Raw genomic sequence first — 25559 nt, forward strand, 5'->3', positions numbered from 1 at the left:
AGAGATTTTCAAACATACAAAAGCTGAAAGAATTCATTACTTACAGCCCTGCATTGTATAAAAGATAAATACTTCAGGAAGAAAGAAAATGGCAACAGGTGGAAACTTGGATCTACATAAAGAAGAGCACCAGAAATGGTAAATACGTGGGTCAATATAAAATAAGGTTGCTCTTACTTTTTAAATCACCTTAAAAAATAGTTGATTGTTTAAAGCAAAAACAATAACAAAATTATTATTGTATACCTATGTAGAAGTAAAATGTATGACAATATCCCGAAGGCCATACATGGTGAGACAATTCTTTTACACAGTAATATGACAGTTTAGATATTACCAGTTTATAGAAACTTTACCCCAACAATTCCTACTGCCCACCCCACCCTGGTCCTCTTTTAGCCATGTACCTTAAGCTTTAAATTCTAAGTTCACTACAGATGAGAGTGTTACATAGTCTGTTTATATTTACCTTATCTTGATTGAATAATCAAACACAACAGAAGCAATGTTTTTAGATTTCAGCTATTGGTTACTGCAATATTCCACATACAAATTCCAAAATTAGTAGAGGTGCTTTGTAGTAGATTTGAATCAGTCTACTATTTTTTTAATTAAGAGAATTTGATTTCCCTTGGTAGGTTCTTTTTAACCATGTTTACCAAAAATACTATTTCTCTTTAATATTTTACTACTGCAAGTAGTAAGGTACCTAATAAATTTGTTCATAATGAATTTTATCTTCATTAAACTTGTCAAGCAAGTCAGACACAGTTTGACAGTGAACTTAATCTGTTTCCCTACTGCAGTATATTTTATAGGCATATTTAGTACCGTGTCTTCAGGACTGAACACTTATAAGTTTGATTAAATGTATAATAATTGCATTGAAATGTGTAGGATTTGCAGTAGAGAGTTTATATGACTAAAAAAGTAAATATATATTTCAGATATCTGAGTTTGTGCATTAAAATGCACCTTTGTTAATAATCTGATAGTCAAGAAACTGGTGGCTTCCAAAGTACAAGCATTCTCCAAAACTATATTCAGAAAACAATATACATTCAAAAACAATACACAATAAACATTAAAAATAAGTATATTAAGATTTCTACAAAGAAATATCAATAGGACACAATATTTTACTGATTCTTAAAAATATACATTTATCATTGTCCAATTCTATTTATGAAATCCTACATTAAAAATAACTTCATAGGGAGGGTGGGAGGGAGGGAGACACAAGAGGGAAGAGATATGGGAACATATGTATATATATAACTGATTCATTTTGTTGTAAAGCAGAAACTAACACACCATTGTAAAGCAATTATGCTCCAATAAAGATGTTAAAAAAATAAATTAAAAAAAAAATAAAGAGAAATCCAAGAGAAAAAAAAAAAGCATACCCCAATAAGCATTCCAACTGTCTATGGAATAAAAATACATATATATGTAAATATTCACCCAATTAAAAAAATAACATTGAGCTTTCTATATGGAATACCAATATGAAAAGACGGCAGTGATATATTATTAGGCACAAACAGAAAAATACATTTTAAATATATGTAATCTGATTTTTTCTATTAAAAATAATATGTATGTATGTGTAAACTTATATATCAAAAAAATAACTTCAACCTTTATAAATTTAACTTAAAGTACATAATAAAAAAGAAAAGAAAACCTTTCCAAAAAAAGTTATTCTAGTAAAAGGATTACAAAAAATTTGGTAACTTGAGATGCTATTCTGGAACGTATGCTACTAGTTCAAATGTGCAAGCTCCAACTTAACAAATGTTTAAAATATTTGAGTTTTTAAAACAGTGCCAAAATAAACCACATCTTTTCTAGAGATGACATATTTAGCTAAGCACGAGCAATATAAATCTTTCAACCATTTCATGTATTTATTTAAAAGCCTCAGAAACCACATGCATTTGCAATAAAAGATGAACAAAATGCTGAAATCACTGAAGCCTAACAATTGACTTATAAATCAATTTTTTAGAAAGACAAATGTATTTGTGTGTGTATGTGTCTGTGTATTTATATATCTATATATATCTCAATACGGATAGACAGGTTACCTGAAAATAGTAGTTATCAACAACACAATAATGTCTTGTGAAAAATTTGGGTTCTATACAAACCTTATGCCAGAAGACAAATGTATAGGCCATGGCTATTTTATCATTATAATGCCTCACTAGTCATGAGTATTTAAAGACGGACACTTCAATAGTTATCTTTAAAAATACACTATCTATAAAATGGCTTTTTATGCAACTTTATTCAATATTAAAACTATACATTTTTAATATTCTAACTTTTTTTGTGCAATAAACTAATTCTATTGGTAAGTGACCAGATAAGAAGATTCATCAGTTTATTTGCATACTGAAATATACAAAGGATCAACTTTCTCACTGAAAAAAGAAAAATATTTTAAATAATTTTAACATAATGGCTTATTTATAAAAGTAGAATGAAAATTTCTCACATAATAATTAACTAATAACTTTGCTATAACTGCTTAGGCTTTGCTTATAAGCAACTCAGGCTATTTTTTATCAACAGTGAATTGTCACAATATTCCTAATTAGTGAAGGCTAAGGCTAATGCTGCCACTATAACACTATAGAGAGGTAGTGATAATGTGATGCTATTTGCATATGCAGCTCATATTATAGTACTTCATTGAAAGAAATGTGTAGAAAATTCACAAATATATGTATAAAAGAAATGGTACAATAATAAAATAAATTGCAGGAGTTAAAATCTTTGATTTTTACTTTTTTTTAATGAAAGGTCTGGAGACCTATGGTTGCATGGAGTTTAGTCTTAAGACCTCAGCTGTAAGGCCTAGCCAGTCCTTGGCAAATTCCTAGCCCTGCTGAGAGTGTTTCCTTGCTTGCAAAATGTACTACTACTACTACTACTAAAATTACTATCATCATTATCATTATTACGTGGTTGATATATATAATATATTGTTATTATTATATGATTGTTGATAGGATCAAATAAAACTACAGATGGGAAAGGACTTTGTAAATCATCGAGTGCTACACATTTATATGATCTTTTCTGCTTTTCCTCTGAACTACTTATTTTTTACAAGGGAAAGTAAATTCTCACGTTACTATAGGAATCAGATTTGATGTTTAAAGTAAACTCAAAGCAACCTCTCTGGGCAGTGGTGGAATACTTCAGATGTTGCATTATAATTGAATATGTAAAGAACTGATCTTCAGTGGGTAAGCTTATTCCTTCATACAACCCTCCCCGCCCCCCCAAAAAAAGACTACTTGAAGCATTTGTAATTTTGTAGACAACTCATTTTCAAGGGGATGTGGTAATTGGGGGAGACTACCTACACTGAGCAACAGTAGATGTTAGAATTGTTTTGTAAATTTAACGTTATAATATCAAATTCTATAACAGTTCTGGATATTGATTATAGGAACTAGTTGTGCTAATCTGATTGTATAGTTATAGGAAGAGATGTTTGGAAGTTATAAAATGTCTTTATTCTACACTTTGTGTTTTATAAAACCTCAAGCAAAATAACTCAATAAAGGTTTGTCTGTTCTTCAGGAATAATCTGAAAATTCAAGTTTACTTGTGATTTATTTGAAGAGGATTCAGGAATGGACTATTTTGTGACAAGAACTGTTTCTTTTTACTTACCTGCATGACTTGAAAGGTGCTCTTCCTTCACATAGGGAGCTGTTACATGTTTCAGTTAGAGCTCAGAGAGAAGACTACATGCATGACTAAATTATTCCAAATTTGTATAGTTATATAGTCACTGGTTTGTGAGAGGCTATAATTCTCTTTAGGACTGTAGAGTAAATCCAGTTAGCTTATTTTTAACCCCTGTCGTTCCTTATTTTCTAATTCTCATAGTTAAAAAAAAAATTTAAAGTAGGCAACATGAGTAAATTCTAAATTTGAACTCAGTGGGATGATTCTATCAGTTAATTCAATGGATTTAATATGAAAGAAATAGAGCTTGTTTGCATCATGATTCTTTTGTTACCCTATGATAAAGCACCTTTATCATAGAGTAGAAAAAGTTCAAAGGCATTCAAAGGCATAATCTCCAATGGTGTATGTAATAAAGTATTCTGTACTTGTCCTGAAAACAGGCAATGGTAGATTTAGTTCAATCTTAAAGATAAATTAAAAAATTGTATGGACTTCGAAAATTTTTCACTTGCCTACAAAATTTTCACTAATTCCACCTCTACTTGTCAATTTCATCCTGCTCCGCTCATATTTATTTTCTATCAGCTTCTCATCTATTCAATCTAAAAAAAAATTTTTTTTCCTCTGGTCAAATACATTCCTAAGCCAAAAAATCTTAGTTTTATTCATAATTTCATATGATTAGAAGTGACTGCCATGATGTAATTATTTTAAATTATCCCTTAAATTAAAAAAAAGTAGGTATCCTGAACCAAATCACAGGTTTACTTTTTTCCCCAAGGCTTTATATTTTTAATTATAATTCTTTTGTATATTATATATTAGATTCCCCTCCTCCATTACAAAAATTCAAATGATAATCTAAATAAAGATAATAGAAAAGAATACTTAATATGTTTGATGGGCTCTTGCCTTTTAGCATCATGCTGGCACATGCTAATTTTCAAGCCAAAAGTATCCCAGCCTATTAGACAGACTTGGCAATTTCTTTCTTTTTTTTTTTTTTTGTGGTACGCGGGCCTCTCACTGTTGCGGCCTCTCCCGTTGCGGAGCACAGGCTCCGGACGCGCAGGCTCAGCGGCCATGGCTCATGGGCCCAGCCGCTCCGCGGCATGTGGGATCTTCCCGGACCGGGGCACGAACCCGTGTCCCCTGCATCGGCAGGCGGACTCTCAACCACTTGCGCCACCAGGGAAGCCCAGACTTGGCAATTTCTACAGCTTAAATAGAGTTTAGATCATTATTCAGACCCAACATTTAAAAAATATTGACACCATGAATTTATAAGTACACATTAACAATACCCTCTTTTTATTGAAAACAGTGTGCATTATTTGTAGTGAAAGAAAAATCATGCCTTGATTAATGTAATTTTAATAAACCAAACTCTTATTAAGGCAAATTATACATTTGATTCTTGGTATCTATACTTAATATTCTTTAAAACTAACAAAGATTACATGCATGCATTGAAGGAAGACTATACACTCTTATGTATGTGCTTCTCTCATTGGTTAAGAAATAAACTCTACATTGAAAAATGTATGTATTTGAAGTTTTGACCTAACACAGTGGATTAAGGTTTAGGCAATATTTACTCTGCTGTATTTTGATTCAGAAAGGGCCATAGGTGAAGATATGATCCTGACCAACTTTACTATGTTTCTATAATGGTCTTTCAGCAAAAATATTTATATTAAATACAGTGAGATATAAAATAGTTACAAAATAAGCTGCAACTTTATAGCTACCCATTGGTAAAAGTCTGTAGTTAATACATTTGGATAAATAACTCAGGTCAGCAGCAAAGTGGTTAAACATTTGTGATTTGATTTTATCTCAACTTGGAATGTGGTTGGAGTGTCCCACTTCTAACAACTGTTTGCTAAGTTAAGGCTTTAGTGTTTACACAGTGTTGAATGAAGCAGCCTGGTCACCAGATGTGATTGCTTCCCCAGACTGTCGTTTTTTTCTCAGTCAGATCACTGTCCTCATGGTCCCTGTTCCAACCTTCTTCCTCAGGACGTCCACCAGCCTTTCCAACCTAAGTTGGGGGCAGGGGGGCAGGAGGGAAAAAAATGATTATAAAACATGCAATTATTGTCAGGAATATTTTGGCTGAAAAAGGACAGTATTTGCCTGTGACCAAGCATTCTTGGTAGTCATGTTAAGAAACAAAGCATTACTGTAAGTGAGAGACATGGGTGCAGAGTGCCAAGTATTTGAGGTTAAAAAAACAGCAAAAACACAAACTTTAATCCAGATCTTCAGATTATGTCAGCATTAGATGCTACATGAAAAATCTAAGATACTAATTTTAATACATTTACCTACTTGCATTACGGTTATGAATGAAATCATTACTATGCAATGACAAGATGGCATATTAAACATAGAGCAGTTTCAAACTGATTTTCACCAAGAGTACATATTTCAATACATAAATACTATCAGCCTTAGATCTGTTACCTAGCTAAATAAGTAACATATTGGTATACTGTACAACTGTTATGCATTAAATTTCTTCTGTTTAAAGCCAGGTATTAGCTGGCTAAGTTGGAAAAACTTGGTATCTCAATGGTATGAATATAACTTAAATGTATAAAAATGATTTGATGCTAATAAAACCAGACTTTCTGTACTACATTTTAAAAGTTTCTATTCCTGAGTAATATAAATAGGCTAGCAATGACTATATATGCTTCTGAGTCAAAGATAAGTGATTTTTCAGTTGATTAAAAACTCACCAATTATACTGAAAATAGAGTCAAAAATTCAGAAGTCATTCTGTAGGTTCTTAGACTACTCTATGGGAGGGAAATCACATTCATTGAATGAGTGACAGTTTTGCTTGACAAAAGTTGATTTTTTTCCCTTATTATTTTCTTTCCCGCAAGCATAAAACCTCAACAAAAAATCTTGCTTGGTGTTACACACACAGAAATCTTCTTTATAAGTGAAAATCACACCCAGCAGTTTTCATATACACAAAGCTTCCTCCTCAAAGACTGGTGAGTGACACAGCCTAGTCTGTTCCAGCTTACCTCATTTATATGGACCCATGCATGAGGGTCCTTTGCAAATAAACACAGCACAGAGCAAGACACTAAAGGAATGAGGGTATTCTTAGCGTCATACAGACTGGTTTAGATGGACTAATTGGATGCATGCAACACTGAAAACAGCTCAAGTTTATTGGATGATTCTGCATATATCAAGACTTCTGTTAATAGAAAACAGGAATATGAAACAAACAATTCAGTGCATAAAAGTATCTTTGCTTTGAGAAATATAGTAATGATCTTAGAGTAAAAATGCAAATCTTGCTTAAATTTATTACTACAAATTTCTCAAACGTAAATTTTACACAAGTAATATACAACCATTAAACCACGTTTAAGCTAGTGATGCAAATACCTGAACTAGAAGATTTACTGGACAATTCACTGTATTCACAGATAAGTCTGTATTAGTTGGACTTGCCCTAGTGATAAAAACTAGTGCTATTTTATACACTCTGAATATTATGATTCATAGGATTACATAGATCCTTTAAGACAAAGTTTCACTACGTTGAATTGTGGACGAGGGGGAAGAAAAATGTCACTATGAAATTTTAACTGTACTGTAAAATATGATAATAACTTGAATTAACTGTTAACAAATGACTCCCAGGAGAAACCTTGATATGCCACTAATAGAATTTCTCAGGATGTACTGTAAAAAGTTAGAAAATATTACTTTCAAGATAGTTAAATATATCCCTCCCCCACAATATCATTTGCATTACTATTAAAAAAACTTCCTCGTAATGTAAAAGTAAGCTCTACTCTGCACAGTTATTATCACTATGAATTCTGAATCAACGGAATGCCAAATTACTGAGATGAACCTGTTTTGTGCTTCTTTTGCCTTCTCCTTTACAGATGGACTCATTTTACTTTAGTTTCTTTTTCACACAGTAGGATATCTTTCCATTTAGAACTCTTAATACATCTTGCTAAGGTAAGAGGTTAGGAGGAAATACTTAAATATCACATTTTGCAATGTATTTACTATATTTCAACAATTACTAGAACAACCACATTCTCAGTTTATTCAGGTTGAATGATTTATGAAAATTTGATCTCAGAAATGAGAAAAATGTCAATTACTTAGTTTTGTAAAAGCTTACTGACTTTGGAAACACAATGAAGCACCTATTCTTTCCTGTAAGGAATGGACTACACCTGCCAAACATGGACTGTGCTGACAGGAAGGTAGGTGTGTCTGTCTGTTGAACCATCTTGCAGGATCTGCCTGCAGGCTATTCTTTACTGTCCAAATCAATAATATTCTTTAAAAAATTACATACTTTAATAAAATAGGGCCCAATTGCTTTACATGTTGCTCAGCAATAGCTTCCCACAAACTTCATGAATAGGAAAAGGGTTAGATCTAAGATTAGAATTTCTCTATTTTAAATGACGAACTGAAGCACAGACAAGGAAACCCTCATACAACGTCCTAAGATAAGACAGTAAGAAATATGGCCTGGTTTCCCTGTTCTTACTGCAAAGCTACTTCCACTAGAGTTTTGGCTACTAGAAAGCTACAGATTTCAGATTATAAGTTAATGTATTATTTGTCTTAATAGCTTCATTAAACTGTTTGCTCAAGTTACTACTTAAGTCAAATTGGGTATTTTTTTTAACACCTCTATTACAGTATAATTGCTTTAAAATAGTGTGTTACTTTCTGCTTTAGAACAAAGTGAATGAGCTATACATAAACATATATCCCCATATCTCCTCCCTGTTACATCTCCCTCCCACCCTCCCTTTCCCATCCCTCTAGGTGGTCACAAAGCACCTAACTGATCTCCCTGTGCTATGTGGCTGCTTCCCACTAGCTATCTATTTTACATTTGGTAGTGTATATTTGTCCATGCCACTCTCTCACTTTGTCCCAGCTTACCCTTCCCCCTCCCCGTGTCCTCAAGTCCACTCTCTACATCTGTCTTTATTCCTGTCCTGCCCCTATGTTCTTCAGAACCATTTTTTTCCTTTAGATTCCATATATGGAATTTACGGTATTTGTTTTTTTTTTTCCTTTAGATTCCATATATGGAATATACGGTATTTGTTTTTCTCTTTCTAACTTACTTCACTCTGTATGACAGACTCTAGGTCCATCCACCTCACTACAAATAACTCAATTTCATTTCTTTTTATGGCTGAGTAATATTCCATTGTATATATGCACCACATCTTCTTTATCCATTCATCTGTCGATGGACACTTAGGTTGCTTCCATGTCTTGGCTACTGTAAATAGAGCTGCAATGAACATTGTGGTACATGACTCTTTTTGCATTATGGTTTTCTCAGGGTATATGCCCAGTAATGGGATTGCTGGGTCATATGGTAGTTTTTTTTAAATTTTTTAAGGAACCTCCACACTGTTCTCCATAGTGGCTGTATCAATTTACATTCCCACCAACAGTGCAAGAGGGTTCCCTTTTCTCGACATCCTCTCCAGCATTTATTGTTTGTAGATTTTTTGATGATGGCCATTCTGACCTGTGTGAGGTGATACCTCATTGTAGTTTTGATTTGCATTTCTTTAATGATTAGTGATGTTGAGCATCCTTTCATGTGTTTGTTGGCAAACTGTATTTCTTCTTTGGAGAAATGTCTGTTTAGGTCTTCTGTCCATTTTTGGATTGGGTTGTTTGTTTTTTGGATATTGAGCTGCATGAGCTGATTGTAAATTTTGGAGATTAATTCTTTGTCAGTTGCTTCATTTGCAAATATTTTCTCCCATTCTGAGGGTTGTCTTTTCGTCTTGTTTATGTTTCCCTTTGCTGTGCAAAAGCTTTTAAGTTTCATTAGGTCCCATTTGTTTATTTTTGTTTTTATTTCCATTTCTCTAGGAGGTGGGTCAAAAAGGATCTTACGGTGATTTATGTCATAGAGTGTTCTGCCTATGTTTTCCTCTAAGAGTTTTATAGTGTCTGGCCTTGCATTTAGGTCTTTAATCCATTTTGAGTTTATTTTTGTGTATGGTGTTAGGGAGTGTTCTAATTTTATTATTTTACATGTAGATGTCCACTTTTCCCAGCACACTTATTGAAGAGGCTGTCTTTTCTCCTCTGTATATTCTTGCCTCTTTTATCAAAGATAAGGTGTCCTTATGTGTGTGGGTTTATCTCTGGGCTTTCTATCCTGTTCCATTGATCTATATTTCTGTTTTTGTGCCAGTGCCATACTGTCTTGATTACTGTAGCTTTGTAGTATAGTCTGAAGTCTGGGAGCCTGATTGCTCCAGCTCCATTTTTCTTTCTCAAGATTGCTTTGGCTCTTCGGGGTCTTTTGTGTTTCCATAGAAATTGTGAAATTTTTTTGTTCTAGTTCTGTGAAAAATGCCATTGGTAGTTTGATAGGGATTGCATTGAATCTGTAGATTGCTTTGGGTACTAGAGTCATTTTCACAATGTTGATTCTTCCAATCCAAGAACATTGTATATCTCTCCATTTGTTTGTGTCATCTTTAATTCCTTTCATCAGGTTATAGTTTTCTGCATACAGGTCTTTTATCTCCTTAGGTAAGTTTATTCCTAGGTATTTTATTCTTTTTGTTGCAGTGGTAAATGGGAGTGTTTCCTTCATTTCTCTTTCAGATTTTTCATCATTAGTGTATAGGAATGCAAGAGATTTTTGTGTGTTAATTTTGTATCCTGCTACTTTACCAAATTCATTAATTAGCTCTAGTAGTTTTCTGGTAGCATCTTTAGGATTCTCCATGAAGAGTATCGTGTCATCTGCAAAGTGACAGTTTTACTTCTTCTTTTCTGATTTGGATTCCTTTTACTTGTTTTTCTTCTCTGATTGCTGTGGTTAAAACTTCCAAAACTATGTTGAATAATAGTGGTAAGAGTGGACCACCCTGTCTTGTTCCTGATCTTAGAGGAAATGGTTTCAGTTTTTCAACATTGAGAATGATGTTGGCTGTGGGTTTGTCATATATGGCCTTTATTATGTTGAGGTAAGTTCCCTGTATGCTTACTTTCTGAAGGGTTTTTGTCATAAATGGGTGTGGAATTTTGTTGAAAGGTTTTTCTGCATCTATTGAGAAGATCATATGGTTTTTCTCCTTCAATTTGTTAAGATGGTTTATCACACTGACTGATTTGCATATACTGAAGAATCCTTGCGTTACTGGGATAAACCCCACTTGATCATGGTGTATGATCCTTTTAATGTGCTGCTGGATTCTGTTTGGTAGTATTTTGTTGAGGATTTTTGCATCTACGTTCATCATTGATATTGGCCTGAAGTTTTCTTTCTTTGTGACATCTTTGTCTGGTTTTGGTATCAGGGTGAAGGTGGCCTTGTAGAATGAATTTGGGAGTGTTCCACCCTCTGCTATATTTTGGAAGAGTTTGAGAAGGATAGGTGTTAGCTCTTCTCTAAAAGTTTGATAGAATTCGCCTGTGAAGCCATCTAGTCCTGGGCTTTTGTGTGTTGCAATATTTTTAATCACAGTCTCAATTTCAGTTCTTGTGATTGGTCTGTTTAAATTTTCTATTTCTTCCTGGTTCAGCCTTGGAAGGTTGTGTTTTTCTAAGAATTTGTCCATTTCTTCCAGGTTGTCCATTTTATTGGCATATAGCTGCTTGCGGTAATCTCTCATGATCCTCTGTATTTCTGCAGTGTCAGTTGTTACTTCTCCTTTTTCATTTCTAATTCTATGGATTTGAGTTTTCTCCCTTTTTGTTCTTGTTGAGTCTGCCTAATGGTTTATCAATTTTGTTTATCTTCTCAAAGAACCAGTTTTAGTTTTATTGATCTTTGCTATTGTTTCCTTCATTTCTTTTCATTTATTTCTGATCTGATTTTTATGATTTCCTTCCTTCTGCTAACTTTGGGTTTTTTTGTTCTTCTTTCTCTAATTGCTTTAGGTGTAAAGTTAGGTTGTTTATTTGAGATGTTTCTTGTTTCTTGAGGTAGGATTGTATTGCTATAAACTTTCCTTTTAGAACTGCTTTTGCTGCATCCCATAGGTTTTGGGTTGTCGTGTTGTCATTGTCATTGTTTCTAGGTATTTTTTTTTATTTCTTCTTGGATTTCTTCAGTGATCTCCTGGTTACTTAGTAGTGTATTGTTTAGCCTCCATGTGTTTGTAGTTTTTACAGATTTTTTTCCTGTAATTGAGATCTAGTCTCATAGCGTTGTGGTTGGAAAAGATACTTGATACAATTTCAATTTTCTTAAATTTACCAACGCTTGATTTGTGACCCAAGATATGATCTATCCTGGAGAATGTTTCATGAGCACTTGACAAGTGTATTCTGCTGTTTTTGGATAGAATGTCCTATAAATATCAATTAAGTCCATCTTGTTTAATGTATCATTTAAAGTTTGCATTTCTTATTTATTTTCATTTTGGATGATCTGTCCATTGGTGAAAGTGGGGTGTTAAAGTCCCCTACTATGATTGTGCTACTGTCGATTTTTCTTTTATGGCTGTTACCATTTGCCTTACATATTGAGGTGCTCCTATGTTGGGTGCATAAATATTTACAATTGTTATATCTTCTTCTTGGATTGATCCCTTGATCAATATGTGGTGTCCTTCTCTGTCTCTTGTAATAGTCTTTATTTTAAAGTCTATTTTTTCTGATATAAGAATTGCTACTCCAGGTTTCTTTTGATTTCCATTTGCATGGAATATCATTTTCCTTCCCCTCACTTTCAGTCTGTATGTGTCCCTATGTCTGAAGTGGGTCTCTTGTAGACAGCATATATATGGGTCTTGTTTTTGTATCCATTCAGCCAGTCTATGTCTTTTGTTTGGAGCATTTAATCCATTTACATTTAAGGTAGTTATTGATATGTATGTTCCTATTCCCATTTTCATAATTTTTTTCAGTGTATTATTGTAGGTCTTTTCCTTCTCTTGTGTTTCCTGCCTACAGAAGTTCCTTTAGCATTTGTTGTAAAGCTGGTTTGGTGGTGCTGAATTCTCTTAGCTTTTGCTTGTCTGTGAAGGTTTTGATTTCTCTGTCCAATCTGAATGAGATCCTTGCTGGGTAGAAAAATCTTGGTTGTAGGTTTTTCCCTTTCTTCACTTTAAATATGTCCTGCCACTCCCTTCTGGCTTGCAGAGTTTCTTCTGAAAGATCAACTGTTAAGCTTATGGGGATTCCCTTGTATGTTATTTGTTGATCTTCTCTTGTTGCTTTTAATATTTTTTCTTTGCATTTAATTTTTGATAGCTTGATTAATATGTGTCTTGGCATGTTTCTGCTTGGATTTATCCTGTATGGGACTGTCTGCACTTCCTGGACTTAACTATTTCCTTTCCCATATTAGGGAAGTTTTCAACTATAATCTTTTCAAATATTTTCTCAGTCCTTTTCTTTTTCTCTTCTTCTTCTGGGTAATTCAAATGTTGGTGCATTTAATGTTGTCTCAGAGGTTTCTCAGACTGTCCTCAATTCTTCTCATTCTTTTTTTCTGTATTCTGCTCTGTAGTAGTTATATCCAATATTTTATCTTCCAGGTCACTTATCTGTTCCTCTGCCTCAGTTATTCTGCTACTGATTCCTTCTAGAGAATATTTAATTTCATTTATTGTGTTGTTCATCATTGTTTATTTGCTCTTTAGTTCTTCTAGGTCCTTGTTAAACATTTCTTGTATTTTCTCCATTCTATTTCCAAAATTTTGGATCATCTTTACTACCATTACTCTGAATTCTTTTTCAGGTAGATTGCCTATTTCCTCTTCATTTGTTTTGTCTGGTGGGTTTTTACCTTGCTCCTTCATCTGCTGTGTGTTTCTCTGTCTTCTGATTTTGCTTAGCTTACTGTGTTTGGGGTCTCCTTTTTGCAGGCTGCAGGTTTGTAGTTCCCTGTGTTTTTGGTGTCTGCCCCCAGTGGCTAAGGTTGGTTCAGTGGGTTGTGTAGGATTCCTGGTGAAGGGGACTGGTGCCTGTGTTCTGGTGGATGAGGCTGGATCTTGTATTTCTGGTGGGCAGGACCATGTCTGGTGGTGTGTTTTGGGGTGTCTGTGATCTTATTATGATTTTAGGCAGCCTCTCTGCTAATGGGTGGGGTTGTGTTCCTGTCTTGCTAGTTGTTTGGTCTAGGTTGTCCAGCACTGTAGCTTGCTGGTAGTTGAGTAGGGGTGGGTCTTAGTGTTGAGATGGAGATCTCTGGGACAGCTTTTGCCGTTTGATATTATGTGGAGCCGGGAGGTCTCTGGTGGACCAATGTCCTCAACTTGGCTCTCCCATATCAGAGGCACAGGCCTGACACCCGGCCGGAGCACCAAGACCCTGTCAGCCACACAGCTTAGAAGAAAGGGGAGAAAAAAAGAAAGAAGGAAAGAAACAAATAAAATAAAAGTTATTAAAATAAAAAAATTATTAAAAATTTAAAAAAGTGAAAAGCAATAAAAAAAAGAAAGAAAGAAGAGAGCAACTAAACCAAGAAACAAATCCACCAATAATAACAAGTGCCAAAAAACTATACCAAAAAAACCCCACAAAAAATCCAGAAACCTACAGACAGAACCCTAGGACAAACGGTAAAAGCAAAATATATAGACAAAATCACACAAAGTCCACCACGTCAATTTTGGGATGATTCGTTGTCTATTCAGGTATTCCAGAGATGCAGGGTACATCAACTTGACTGTGGAGATTTAATCTGCTGCTCCTGAGGCTGCTGGGAGAAATTTCCCCTTCTCTGTTCACACAGCTCCTGGGGTTCGGCTTTGGATTTGGCCCCGTCTCTGCGTGTAGGTCACCTGAGGGCATCTGTTCTTAGCTCAGACAGGACGGGGTTAGAGGAACAGCTGATTCGGGGGCTCTGGCTCACTGAGGCCGGGGGGAAGGAGGGGTGCAGAATGCGGGGTGAGCCTGTGGCGGCAGAGGCCTGAGTGACGTTGCACCAGCCTGAGGTGCACCGTGCGTTCTCCCAGGGAAGTTGTCCCTGGATCACGGGACCCTGGCAGTGGCGGGCTGCAGTCTCCCAGGAGGGGAGGTGTGGATAGAGACCTGTGCTTGCACACAGGCTTCTTGTTGGCTGCAGCAGCTGCCTTAGTGTCTCATGCCCGTCTCTGGGGTCCACGCTGATAGCTGCGGCTCCTGCCTCTCAAGCTTGTTTAGGCAGTGCTCTGAATCCACTCTCCTCACGCACCCTGAAACAATTGTCTCTTGCCTCTTAGGCAGTTCCAGACTTTTTCCCGGACTCCCTCCCGGCTAGCTGTGGCATAGTAGCCCCCTTCAGGCCGCGTTCACGACGCCAACCCAAATTGGGTAAGTATTTACTGGTGTATTTCATCTGCTAGTTTAGTAACACATTATAAGAAAGTAAATTGATGACACTGTACATAAGTAGGAAATAATAGTTACAGTCTATTATTTTCTATAACATAAATTTTTTTGTAAACTTAAAAAATACATTTGCAGCTACACTTTAGAGAGAAATCCTAATTTTTTCCGTTAACATCACTTTTATACTTTCTTTGTGACTATGTAAGATGTATGTACTACAATGAAATACATAGTTTTCCATCAAGTAGATGAACCATAAGTTATTTACCAATTTTCTGAATTGGTTTACTTTCATTTTTCAATCTTAATGAATATTGTGATACATTTTAAAAGGCAAGTAATATGTAACGAATACTGACTATGTGCCAGGAACTATAAGAAGTAATTTATGCACATATTTAATTTTCATTACAACTCCATGGAGTAGATGTCATCATCAGATGACAAACCAAAGCATATAGAAGGTAATTTGATCAGAACCATACTGCTATTAAGTTTTGGAGTTGGAATACATCACAAGGTGTAATTACCACAACCCTGATCTCTCATGTGCTACATTGCTTCCAAAAGTACTGTGACTTTTGAGGTTTATTTTTGATTTTTTTTATGGGGTTGGACTACTCTTATTGACTAGATAATATTTTTTGCAAAGTGAGAGAAAGAAGTGAAGACAGTGAAAAAGTGAAAAAGTGAAAAATTCCTTATCCTCAATTGAAAAATCTCTCTAGAGATTCCATTTTTGAGAGCAATTTTTTTATCTGTCAATGGAGAGGAGAATTCTTGTTGGCTGGACAATTTCCTCCATAGAAAAAAACATTCCATTTCTACTATTTAGGCAACAAGATTGCCTGATCAAACATATTTGGCTTCTGAATTTCGTTTTTCTAGGAGAAAGAACCAGGGAAATCCAAGAGACATGGATAAAAATCATCCTTCCAGTAGAGGAGACAGAAAAGCCACGAGAAATGCTGTCCTTTGGATTGGCCATTAGTATCAAAGATCTTGCCCTCTTTTAATCATGGCAGCAGGGCACGAAAAAGATTTAAATATAGTTTATTCTTTTACTATTATGGCTGTTCTTCCTCTGCTGGTCTCTTAGATGTTGTTTTACCTCCTTTTCATAACACTTTTCATACTTTCCTCAAAAGTTGTTATTTGTTCCCTTGATTCCACTTAAATGCTTATGGCTCCCAAATACAGACCATTAACCTAAAACTCTCCTCTGAGTTTCAGACTCAAATATCCAACTGCCTTCAAGATATCTCTTGTTATTCCACAGGATATGATAATGAGCATATCTAAAACAAAGCTTATTTTGCCTTCCATGCATATTTCAGTATTTCTTATTTTGATTAATGTTGCCATTCATTAACTACCCAATCTTTAAGTTGAAAAAATTTAGAAAACCTTGGTCCATTGATTTTTTTTTCTCTCACTGCAGCTTGGACCTGTGAAAACTTTGTGATGAAACCACTAATGTAGAGAGTGGGAAGCAATAAAAGGGTTTTAACTCATCTAGTAACATCATTTGCCTTTTAGAAGGATCACACTGGCAAGAATGTAGAGATGGGATGGATGCAAATTGGCCTATAGGTATGGAATCCAGATAGCTTCTAGTGAGCACAAAAATGTGAATGTACTTAAGGTCACAACACTGCATACTTTAAAAAGTTTATGATATAGATTTAAGTTCAATCAATAAGGATTTGTTCAGTAATTCTTATAAATGAGGTACTGTTCTAGGCATTGATTATTCAAAGACTAGAACATGATTCTTGGTCATAAGGAGCAGTACGGTGGGGAAGCAGATCTTTATATGGTAACTGCAATAAGTTACTGGTAAATGCTGTACTAAAAGGATAAGCATGGGTACTATACAGAACCTAGCTTGGGCAGGGAAAAAGAACAAGGGCCTGTAAAGGCTTTCTGATGATACCTGAGTTAAGTTTTGAAGGATAAGAAGGAAACAGTCACCTCAAGAAGGGTGGGAACACAGACGGTGCAGGATGGGCATTTCAGATAAAGGAAATAATATATATACAGGCACTGAGGTATGAAAAGCATGATGTGTGTCAAGTCCTACCAGTTGTATGGTTTCTCAGGATCATGAAGTAGGGGGTGGAGGATGATGGGAAATGAAGCTGGAGAGGTTGGTCATGACTAGGTCTTGCTCTAGGTTGTAACTGAAGGCATGGGAGTAGATGGAAATGCCTAGAGAGGGACATAGGAAAGGAGAAGGGAGGTGAGAAGAGGATAGAACCAAGATGAAAACAAATAAAGAGACTGACAAAAGAATCTGAGAAAACAGGGAAGCAAAAGGTAAATCAAGAGTAGGTGCTGTTGGGCTTCCATGGTGGCACAGTGATTGGGAGTCCGCCTGCCGATGCAGGGGACACGGGTTCGTGCCCCGGTCCGGGAAGATCCCACATGCCGTGGAGCGGCTGGGCCCGTGAGCCATGGCCGCTGAGCCTGCGCGTCCGGAGCCTGTGCTCCGCAACGGGAGAGGCCACAACAGTGAGAGGCCCGTGTACCCCAAAAAAAAAAAAAAAAAAAAAAAGTAGGTACTGTCACAGAATTCAGAGTAGAGAATTTCAAGAAAGGAGTGATCAACAGGGTTAAATACTTAAAACAAGATCAAGGTGAAAAATGACCATAAGATTTGACAATTAGGAAATGACAACCTTTTCCGTGCAGCTTTAATGGCACAACAGAAGTGGGATGAAGCCTGAATGGAATGTGAAAAAGTGAAGACTAAGTATCAGCTTGGTTAGAAAGTATAAAAGCTTGGAATATAAAGTAAAGAGGATTATAGTTACAGGGGAATATATGGCTGAGGAAGTTTTTAAAGAAATGGATGGCATGTGAATATGTTTATGGACTATGGAAGAGAAGATTGTAGGAAGAAGCTAAAGTAAAAGGGAAGAAGCTGATACCGTTTTTTTTTTTTTGCGGTATATGCGGGCCCGTCACCGCCGAAGCCCCTCCCGTTGCGGAGCACAGGCTCCGGACGCGCAGGCTCAGCGGCCATCGCTCACGGGCCCAGCCAATCCGCGGCACGTGGGATCCTCCTGGACCGGAGCACGAACCCGCGCCCCCCACATCGGCAGGCAGACCCCCAATCACCACGCCACCAGGAAACCCCAGATGATACCTTTTAAAGCAGGGTCTCAGAGGATGGAATCATACGCAGAACTTGCAGCAATATCATGCAAAATATGACTGGACAACTTTTCCTTGGAGATTAAAGGGAAAGAGGTGGGAGGAATACAGCTGTGGATAACTTTGTAGGTGTGGAGGAATTTAACTGACAGAACTCACCATTGGTAGATTCAATTTTCCCCAAGGACTTAAGAGGCAGAGTTCTCCGCTGAAAGCACAGGGTAAAGAAAAAGGCTTGGAGGAGAATGGTAAAGGTTTAATGCGACAAGAAAGGGAGGTGATCTGGGACATGTAAAAGGAATGTTAGTGGGATTGATGGGCCATTGACATTTAAGTTTCTTAGCATGAACACAGAAGTTGGGGTAGAGAGGAAGACACTAAATCAGGTGCCTGAAACTCACATTAAAGGAATGGCACTGATCAGGAAGGAGATCAGTAGATATCACTGAAGAGGAGACAGAGAGAGAGAGTGATAGTAAAGCTGGGTGGTACAAACCTCAAAGAAGGGAGGATTTTTACGTGGATGCAGAAGGTATGAAAGTAGCAAAGGGGAACCAGAGAACTCTCCTTCCTAGTATATAGGGTATGGGGAAAAGACCAGGGTCCAGTGGGCTGCTAGGAAAGAAATGCCCTTGGTAAATTCAAGTTTCAGGTAGAATGTATGTGTGAAATATTCAGTGCAGAAGGTGTGGAAAGATGCAAGGTAGTAACAATGGAAAGAAGGTTCCAGAGGCAAAATGGAAAGAGTCGAGATCAGAGGATTATAGAGAAGGAAGAAAAGATGGGGAAGGGGACTTCCCTTGTGGTCCAGTGGTAAAGAACCCGCCTTATAATGCAGGGGACATGGGTTCGATCCCCAGTCAGGGAACTAAGATCCCACATGCGACGGGGCAACTAAGCCCGCATGCCACAACTACTGAGCTGTGCGCCTCAAATAGAGTCAGCGTGCCACAAACTACAGAGCCCATGCACTCTGGAACCTGTGCACCACAACTACAGAGCCCACGCACCATGGAGCCTGCACACCACAACTAGAGAGGAGCCCATACGCCGCAATGAAAGATCCTGCATGCCTCAACGAAGATCCCACGTGCCGCAACTAAGACCCAACGCAGCCAAAAAAAAAAAAAAAAAAAAAAAAAAAAAAAAATCTCAAAAAAGAAAGAAAGAAAAGATGGGGAAGGAGGAAGCACATAGCTGCAAGAAAGAGGATAAATAATCGATATAGTGTACCCACTCTTCCATGCATAAACTATAACCAATGAAATAAAAAGTTCCTTTTCAGTTTTAGGCACACTATGTAACTGAAAGATACAGACTAAGATACACACAGATGCATAAAAAATGTACATATATACACATATTTATAAATATGTAAAGACATGACCACATAAATATGAACACATATGTGCACAAAAGTACGGGTAAGAAGTAAGGGAATATCAATAGAAGACAGAATAAAATGGAGAAGAAAAAGAAGAAAGATTATTCACATTTGAAAGAGAATAGAGAAAGAATTTGTAAGTGAAAAGGTGAATGTAGAAGCAGATGGGAGAGTGGGTTGAAAAGTCATGGTGAAGAAAGTGGAAACAATAATTGGTAGAAAGTGGTTAGAATGGTGAATTGAATAATAACGTGGTCAACATTTTTCTTATATTAACAGGAAATCGGCCTCCTTGGATCTTCTACTTACTGCCTAGACCTAGCCTTTAAATCATTACCTTATTTGATTCCCTGTATGAGGTGCTGTCAAAATGTTAAGAGAATTGTCATGTCCTTACGGTGTTATTTTTTTCAAGGTTAATACTTCCAGCTGTCAATGGTTTTTCACATTAAAGTTAACAGACTGCTCACCATATTGATTATTCTTTGTGCAGGTTCTCCAGCATGTCTAGTGTTTTAAAAAATATTAAGCCTGATCTAATAATAATCCAATCTAATCATTAGAAAGGAAAGTGGGACTGATATCTCTCTTGATCTGGACTTTTACTTCTATTTTGATGCTGCCATGTTTCACTACTGGCTTACACTGAGCTTCGGTGCAAATGAATCTACCCACTGGCCTGCTTTGCCTACCAAGCCAAGCCAAGTCTCTCCTAGTTTGGACATATACAATTAATATTTCTGTATCAGTTATTTATTGCCGTGTAATAAACCACCCAAACCTTGGTGGCTTAAAACAACAGCTATTTTATTTAATCATGTTAATTTGGGCTTGGTGAAGCTGCGCAGTTCTGCTGGCCTTGCCTTGAAGCACTCATGCAGCTGCAGGCAACTGGAGCTGGGTGTTCATATGCCTGACAGTTGGTGTTGACTTCTGGCTAGGACTCTCTCTTCTTATGGATCTCATTCCCAAGTAGACTAGCCCAGACTTATTTACATGGTGAGCATGAGTTAGCAAGAGGGGAACACAAGCAATACTCTTGAGGCCTTGTTCAGAAGTTGTACAACATCACTTGGTTTATTTTATTGGTCAAAGGGAGTCACAGGCCACGCCAGATTCAAAGGGTGGGGGAACAGATTCTACCATTTGACAGGAACAGCCACAAAAAAATTGTGGCTATATTGATCCTAAATGTTATGTAACTGAAAAAAAAATAGGCTACCAAGTATACCTACACTTTACTATAAAACAAAGCTTTAACCCAAATCTGTGAACCTCTGATGGAGGAATTTCAGGTATCAATTGATGAGTGTAAAAAAAGGTACATTTTGGAATTTGCATTATCTCTTAAACAACAACTAGGATGTGACTATCATCTCTGTCAATATGTAAGACTGTCCCTATTTGTTGTCAACTGGGTGCTTTTTGCTGGATCTACATTTATTTTGAAAAAAGAAAGAAAAACAAAAAATTTGGTACATGCAATCAATATTTAGTTTTAAAGCATTGTTACTAAACATTTATTAATTAGTTTGTTGATTTCTACCATAATTTTCAATTTAATCAAACCTAATTCAATCCTTTCCCCAAAATCTTTTTGCTATATAAACATATTTTGTTATTAGAATAAAAAATACAAGGAAATCATATAACAGCATATCATTCAGATATGTTGTTATATCAAGTACTATCATTCATTCATTCAGAAATATTTCTTGAGTATTTATTTTGTGAATGGCACCTTTTAAACAGTTGTGTTCTAAAATGTTTTTAATGTGTCTACTGTAGATGTATGTTATATGAAGTCTTTTTATAAATACAAAATCCTCTGTAAAGATGTGCCATGAAAGGAATTTTCAGCTATAACGAGTTATTATATAGTGAGCTCAGGTTATACCTTTTGCAAATAGTCCTAAGGTTTTATATATTGTGGACAAGCGGGTGTATTCACAGGAAGATAATGAGAAAGTGGGAATAAGTTGTCCTCACACATCACAATTTTGGGTCATTTAATTTACTATACTTTGTTTAGCTTCACTTTTAGATTTATATTAACACTAAGAAATTGCTTCCCACCTTGAAATTAAGCAATAAACTTGGATTTATCTTTGAGATTAAATAGAATATAGAAAAAACTTAATACATGTATATTCAACTGTGCTTAGATTAGATATATGACATTCCTTATTCAATGTCACTAATATCTAAGGCAGACAAGGCAATGAAAAGTTACCTATATTTTAAACATAGACTAACATTTGCTATCTTCTAAGTAACCTTGAAAAATTAGTCTCACCAATCAATCATAGTATCAATTAGTATCAATTTAGATGACTAGTAAACATAAAAGTTAGAAATAGAACAATCAAAACATGTGAAACTTGGCATTCTTTACTTTTATTTCGCCCTGCTTAAAAATTAGAACATGGAGAAGAATTAAAGCTGTATTTCCTTCTTTATAGGATCTCTAAAGTAATTCCACTTCAAGTTTTGGATTTTAATTTAATAACTTTGGCATAATTTTATCCAGGGCTTAATTAAGACTTTGTTAGTAAACTAGATGTCCAGATAGTCCACTGGATTCCAATTGTCTATGGCGGTACTAGTGCAGTGGGTGATACTATTAGGAAAGTACTTACAGAAGATAATGGAGTTATTTTGCTTAAGCCCCTAACTTAACATCATAAAGTGACTGAGATAATACGATGAATTAAGATCAAGTGACAATTTTATTGGGCTCTTTAACTTTGTCTATCAGAGGGTATTTAAGCCATTTGTAAGATTCTCCAGAAAACTCAACACCAGTAACAAGCTCATGAAGCTCCGTGAGGGCAGGGACAATATATATTTTGTTCATAACTGTATTCTTGTAACTAGCAGAATAGGCTCTCAAAAATCTATAGGATATTGTTCATTTGTTTGTGAATAAATATTACACACACATGCACATGTCAAGGGTCTCTGCAGAAGGCACATTAAATGATAAAACAGATATTTGAAAAGAATAGATTTCTCCCACTTTAAATGCAGGGAGTTTGGGGGCTTGGTGGGAAAGATGTTAAATGAAATTTCATTCTTCGTGAGAACTAAGTCAAGGTTATCCTTTTTGTATCAGGAGGAATTTTGTCAATGTGATAACAATAAATTACTAATTCTGAAAACCAGCATCTTCAGCCCTTCTTGTTGCTTTTGTATCTTATCAGCAGAAAAAAATGAAGCATACAAAGGAATAAAATTGCCACGGATGTACCTTCTATGCATCTTATGCATCTTCTATGTGAGAAGCCTCAGAGTCAAAAACAAGCAGGCACATAGCAATGTAGGAAAAACAAATTGAAAATAAGGTAAACCACTTTTAACTATTCCATTAAAAACTCTTGATTTCTAAGAATTGAAACAGTGGTATGTTAGTGGTATTTTTTAAAAAGGACACAGATTTGGGAAAGTTCCATTTTCCTTTTTTTAAAAAAAATATTTATTTATTTGGCTGCACAGGGTCTTAGTTGCAGCTCACAGGATCCTTGTTGTGGCATGTGGGATCTAGTTGCGGCATGCACATCTTTAGTTGTGGCTTGTGGGATCTAGTTCCCTCACTAGGGATCGAACCCGGGCCCCCTGCATTGGGAGTGTGGAGTCTTAGCCACTGGACCACCAGGGAAGTCCCAAGTTCTCTTTTTCTTATTCTGGTTTTTGTGTTTTGCCCCTGCTCTGCAGCTCCTAGGATAGTCGTATGAAGTACAATTTGCATAAATTACATCTTAAGGCACATAGAAGACCTTTATTTCTTTTAGACTGAAAGACTATTGATTGATATCACTCTTCTATTTAAAATATCACAGTTTCACTATTTTTAGAGTGTATTTTGTTAACAATTAAGGGTGATAAATCATTTTCTTCTTAAATATTGTTTCAAGAACTGTTCAATTACATTCTCCTAAAAGTTCCTTTTTCCGATGAAGAAACTGATCCATGGTTTCAAGATAAGGATAGAGTAAACAAAAGTTGGAAGTTTAATCTCATTCATGATATCATTAGATGGCTAGGCAGTCACTGCTTCTTTCTGTCAGTTTAGAATTGTATGTTATTGATCTTAGATACTTTATATATCGTCAAATTTTTACTACGAACTAGAGAAATTAATCATTCTAAAATATCAAAATTTAGCTAAGTAATAAAACTATGAAAAGGCAGATTTCTCTGAAAAGTTTATGATGCATACTGGTCATAAAACATACATTATTTAATTAGAATTGCCATCAGAACATATTAAAGGAAAATGTTTATAAAGATCTATACTATATATGTAAAAGAATGAAAGAGGTTTATATTTTCCTCTATCTCAAAAGAGCATCTATTCCAAACATACACACATTCTTTGGGTAATTTATTGATACAGAATTCTGGATGCCTTCAAAGAGAGCATTTCTGACTGTTTCATTTCCTCCTGATTTCTTATTTTTATATGCCCTTGTAAATGTAATTTCCATTCTTTAATACCAATTCACTTCACAGTTAATACTTTTCAAGCACCACAGAAGACTTGAAATTAAGTCAATGTATCTTTCTTTAAGTGTTAGTATTAAGGATGAAATGGGCTTTATTCTCGGTATCTAGATTATTCACTGGTGGTAAGTGAGTGACGTAGGGACATTAACTTTTTTGAGCTGACAGGACAGTAGTAAATTGCAACAGGGACTGAGCTACAAAGATCTGAAATGTGAATTGTACTTATGTTCAAATTTACTTACAGTGAGTAACTTATTCACTGAGATGGACTTTTTACATGATTTCCTTTAGACTTACAGTATTTGTAGTGTTAACAATACATATAGGTTTTTATATTCTAGAAACTACCTTAAATTTGCCACAAGTAATAATACATAAGGCCTCATATATTTATAATGATTATGATTTACAGAGTATTAGAGGGAAATCTGTAAGGCCAATAAAACCTATTCTCTTATCTTAATTGGTAGAGCTATTTCCATCTGGATGTGAAGAGCTGAGCCTCAAACCTGCCTTCTGATAAAACTGATAAAATCCTAAAGGTTTTTCTCATATTCTATAAGGCATCATACATGAAAATTATAATTTGTTATTTTTCCTTAGACTAGGTTTGGGTAATACGGTAGTGTTTACATCTTCTGGTATGTGTTTCGTTACCTAAATTTGGTAGAACTCCTTCTTTTGAGTAAATAATCTAGGTGGTATTAATGAATAATTGCTATAAATCTTTGCTAGTAGGCTGTCATCATCATGTGTCTTTTTAAACAAAATAATTATAAAAATTTTATAATTTAAAAATTTTAAAAATTTAATTTTATAATTATTAAAATAATTATAAAAATATATGCAGCATAAAGCAGCATACATCTGGACTTTTAAATATTCACCCACCAGCCTCGTTCAGACAATTCTTCCCAATGCTATCGCCTCAGGAACTGATCTGCTGCTTGCCCACTAGAGGAGTTACATATTGCCTTTTGAAGAATGACACCTCAAACCACAGCCTTGACATTTGGCCTATCTTTGAATGGCTTCAGATACAGCTCTTAAGAACAATCTTTATCATCCAGAATAACTTTGGACATTCTTTTAGCACTGAACTCCACAGAAAGAGTTTAATTATGTGGAAAAAAGGGTTATATAATCTAAACTGCTATCATTCTAAAGACATTCTCATGGGTATTTCTATTATTTCCAGAGAAGAATCCTTAGAAGCCCTTCCCTTCTTTTGCTCTTCAGTTTCTGGAAGCCAATTTTGATGAGTTTTATATCTGCCATCTGAGAGTACTGTTCTCAAACTCAACTTAATATTTTTTCTCATAAGTTTATAAGTTAGAGTTACACAAAAAGAAAATGAAATTAGTTCTTAGCACTGAACTAAAGACATTCTATTCATGGCACTGTGTTGTTCCTATCTCTTAGGCAGAAAATCTTAAAATACTGACTACTTCTTTACCCTTCACATCTCTTTAGT

General features: G+C 35.6%; 1 protein-coding gene across 6 annotated transcripts in view; it reads right to left on the bottom strand.

Moving 5' to 3' along the window:
- The window catches only part of MIPOL1 (mirror-image polydactyly 1), a 315627-nt gene that overhangs the window by 9388 nt on the left and 280680 nt on the right, over positions 1-25559 (bottom strand). For 5 of the 6 annotated variants that reach the window (XM_073800543.1, XM_073800539.1, XM_019924002.3 and 2 more), the window contains one exon: positions 1020-5758. The exons of the other annotated variant lie outside the window; for it this stretch is intronic. In XM_073800543.1, the coding sequence (XP_073656644.1) occupies positions 5692-5758 (67 nt within the window). In that variant the 3' untranslated portion in view covers positions 1020-5691. Of the gene's footprint in view, positions 1-1019; positions 5759-25559 lie in introns of those variants that run through there. 6 annotated transcript variants of the gene reach the window in all.

This window comes from Tursiops truncatus, chromosome 2 (assembly GCF_011762595.2).
Source record: "Tursiops truncatus isolate mTurTru1 chromosome 2, mTurTru1.mat.Y, whole genome shotgun sequence".
Lineage (NCBI taxonomy): Eukaryota > Metazoa > Chordata > Mammalia > Artiodactyla > Delphinidae > Tursiops > Tursiops truncatus.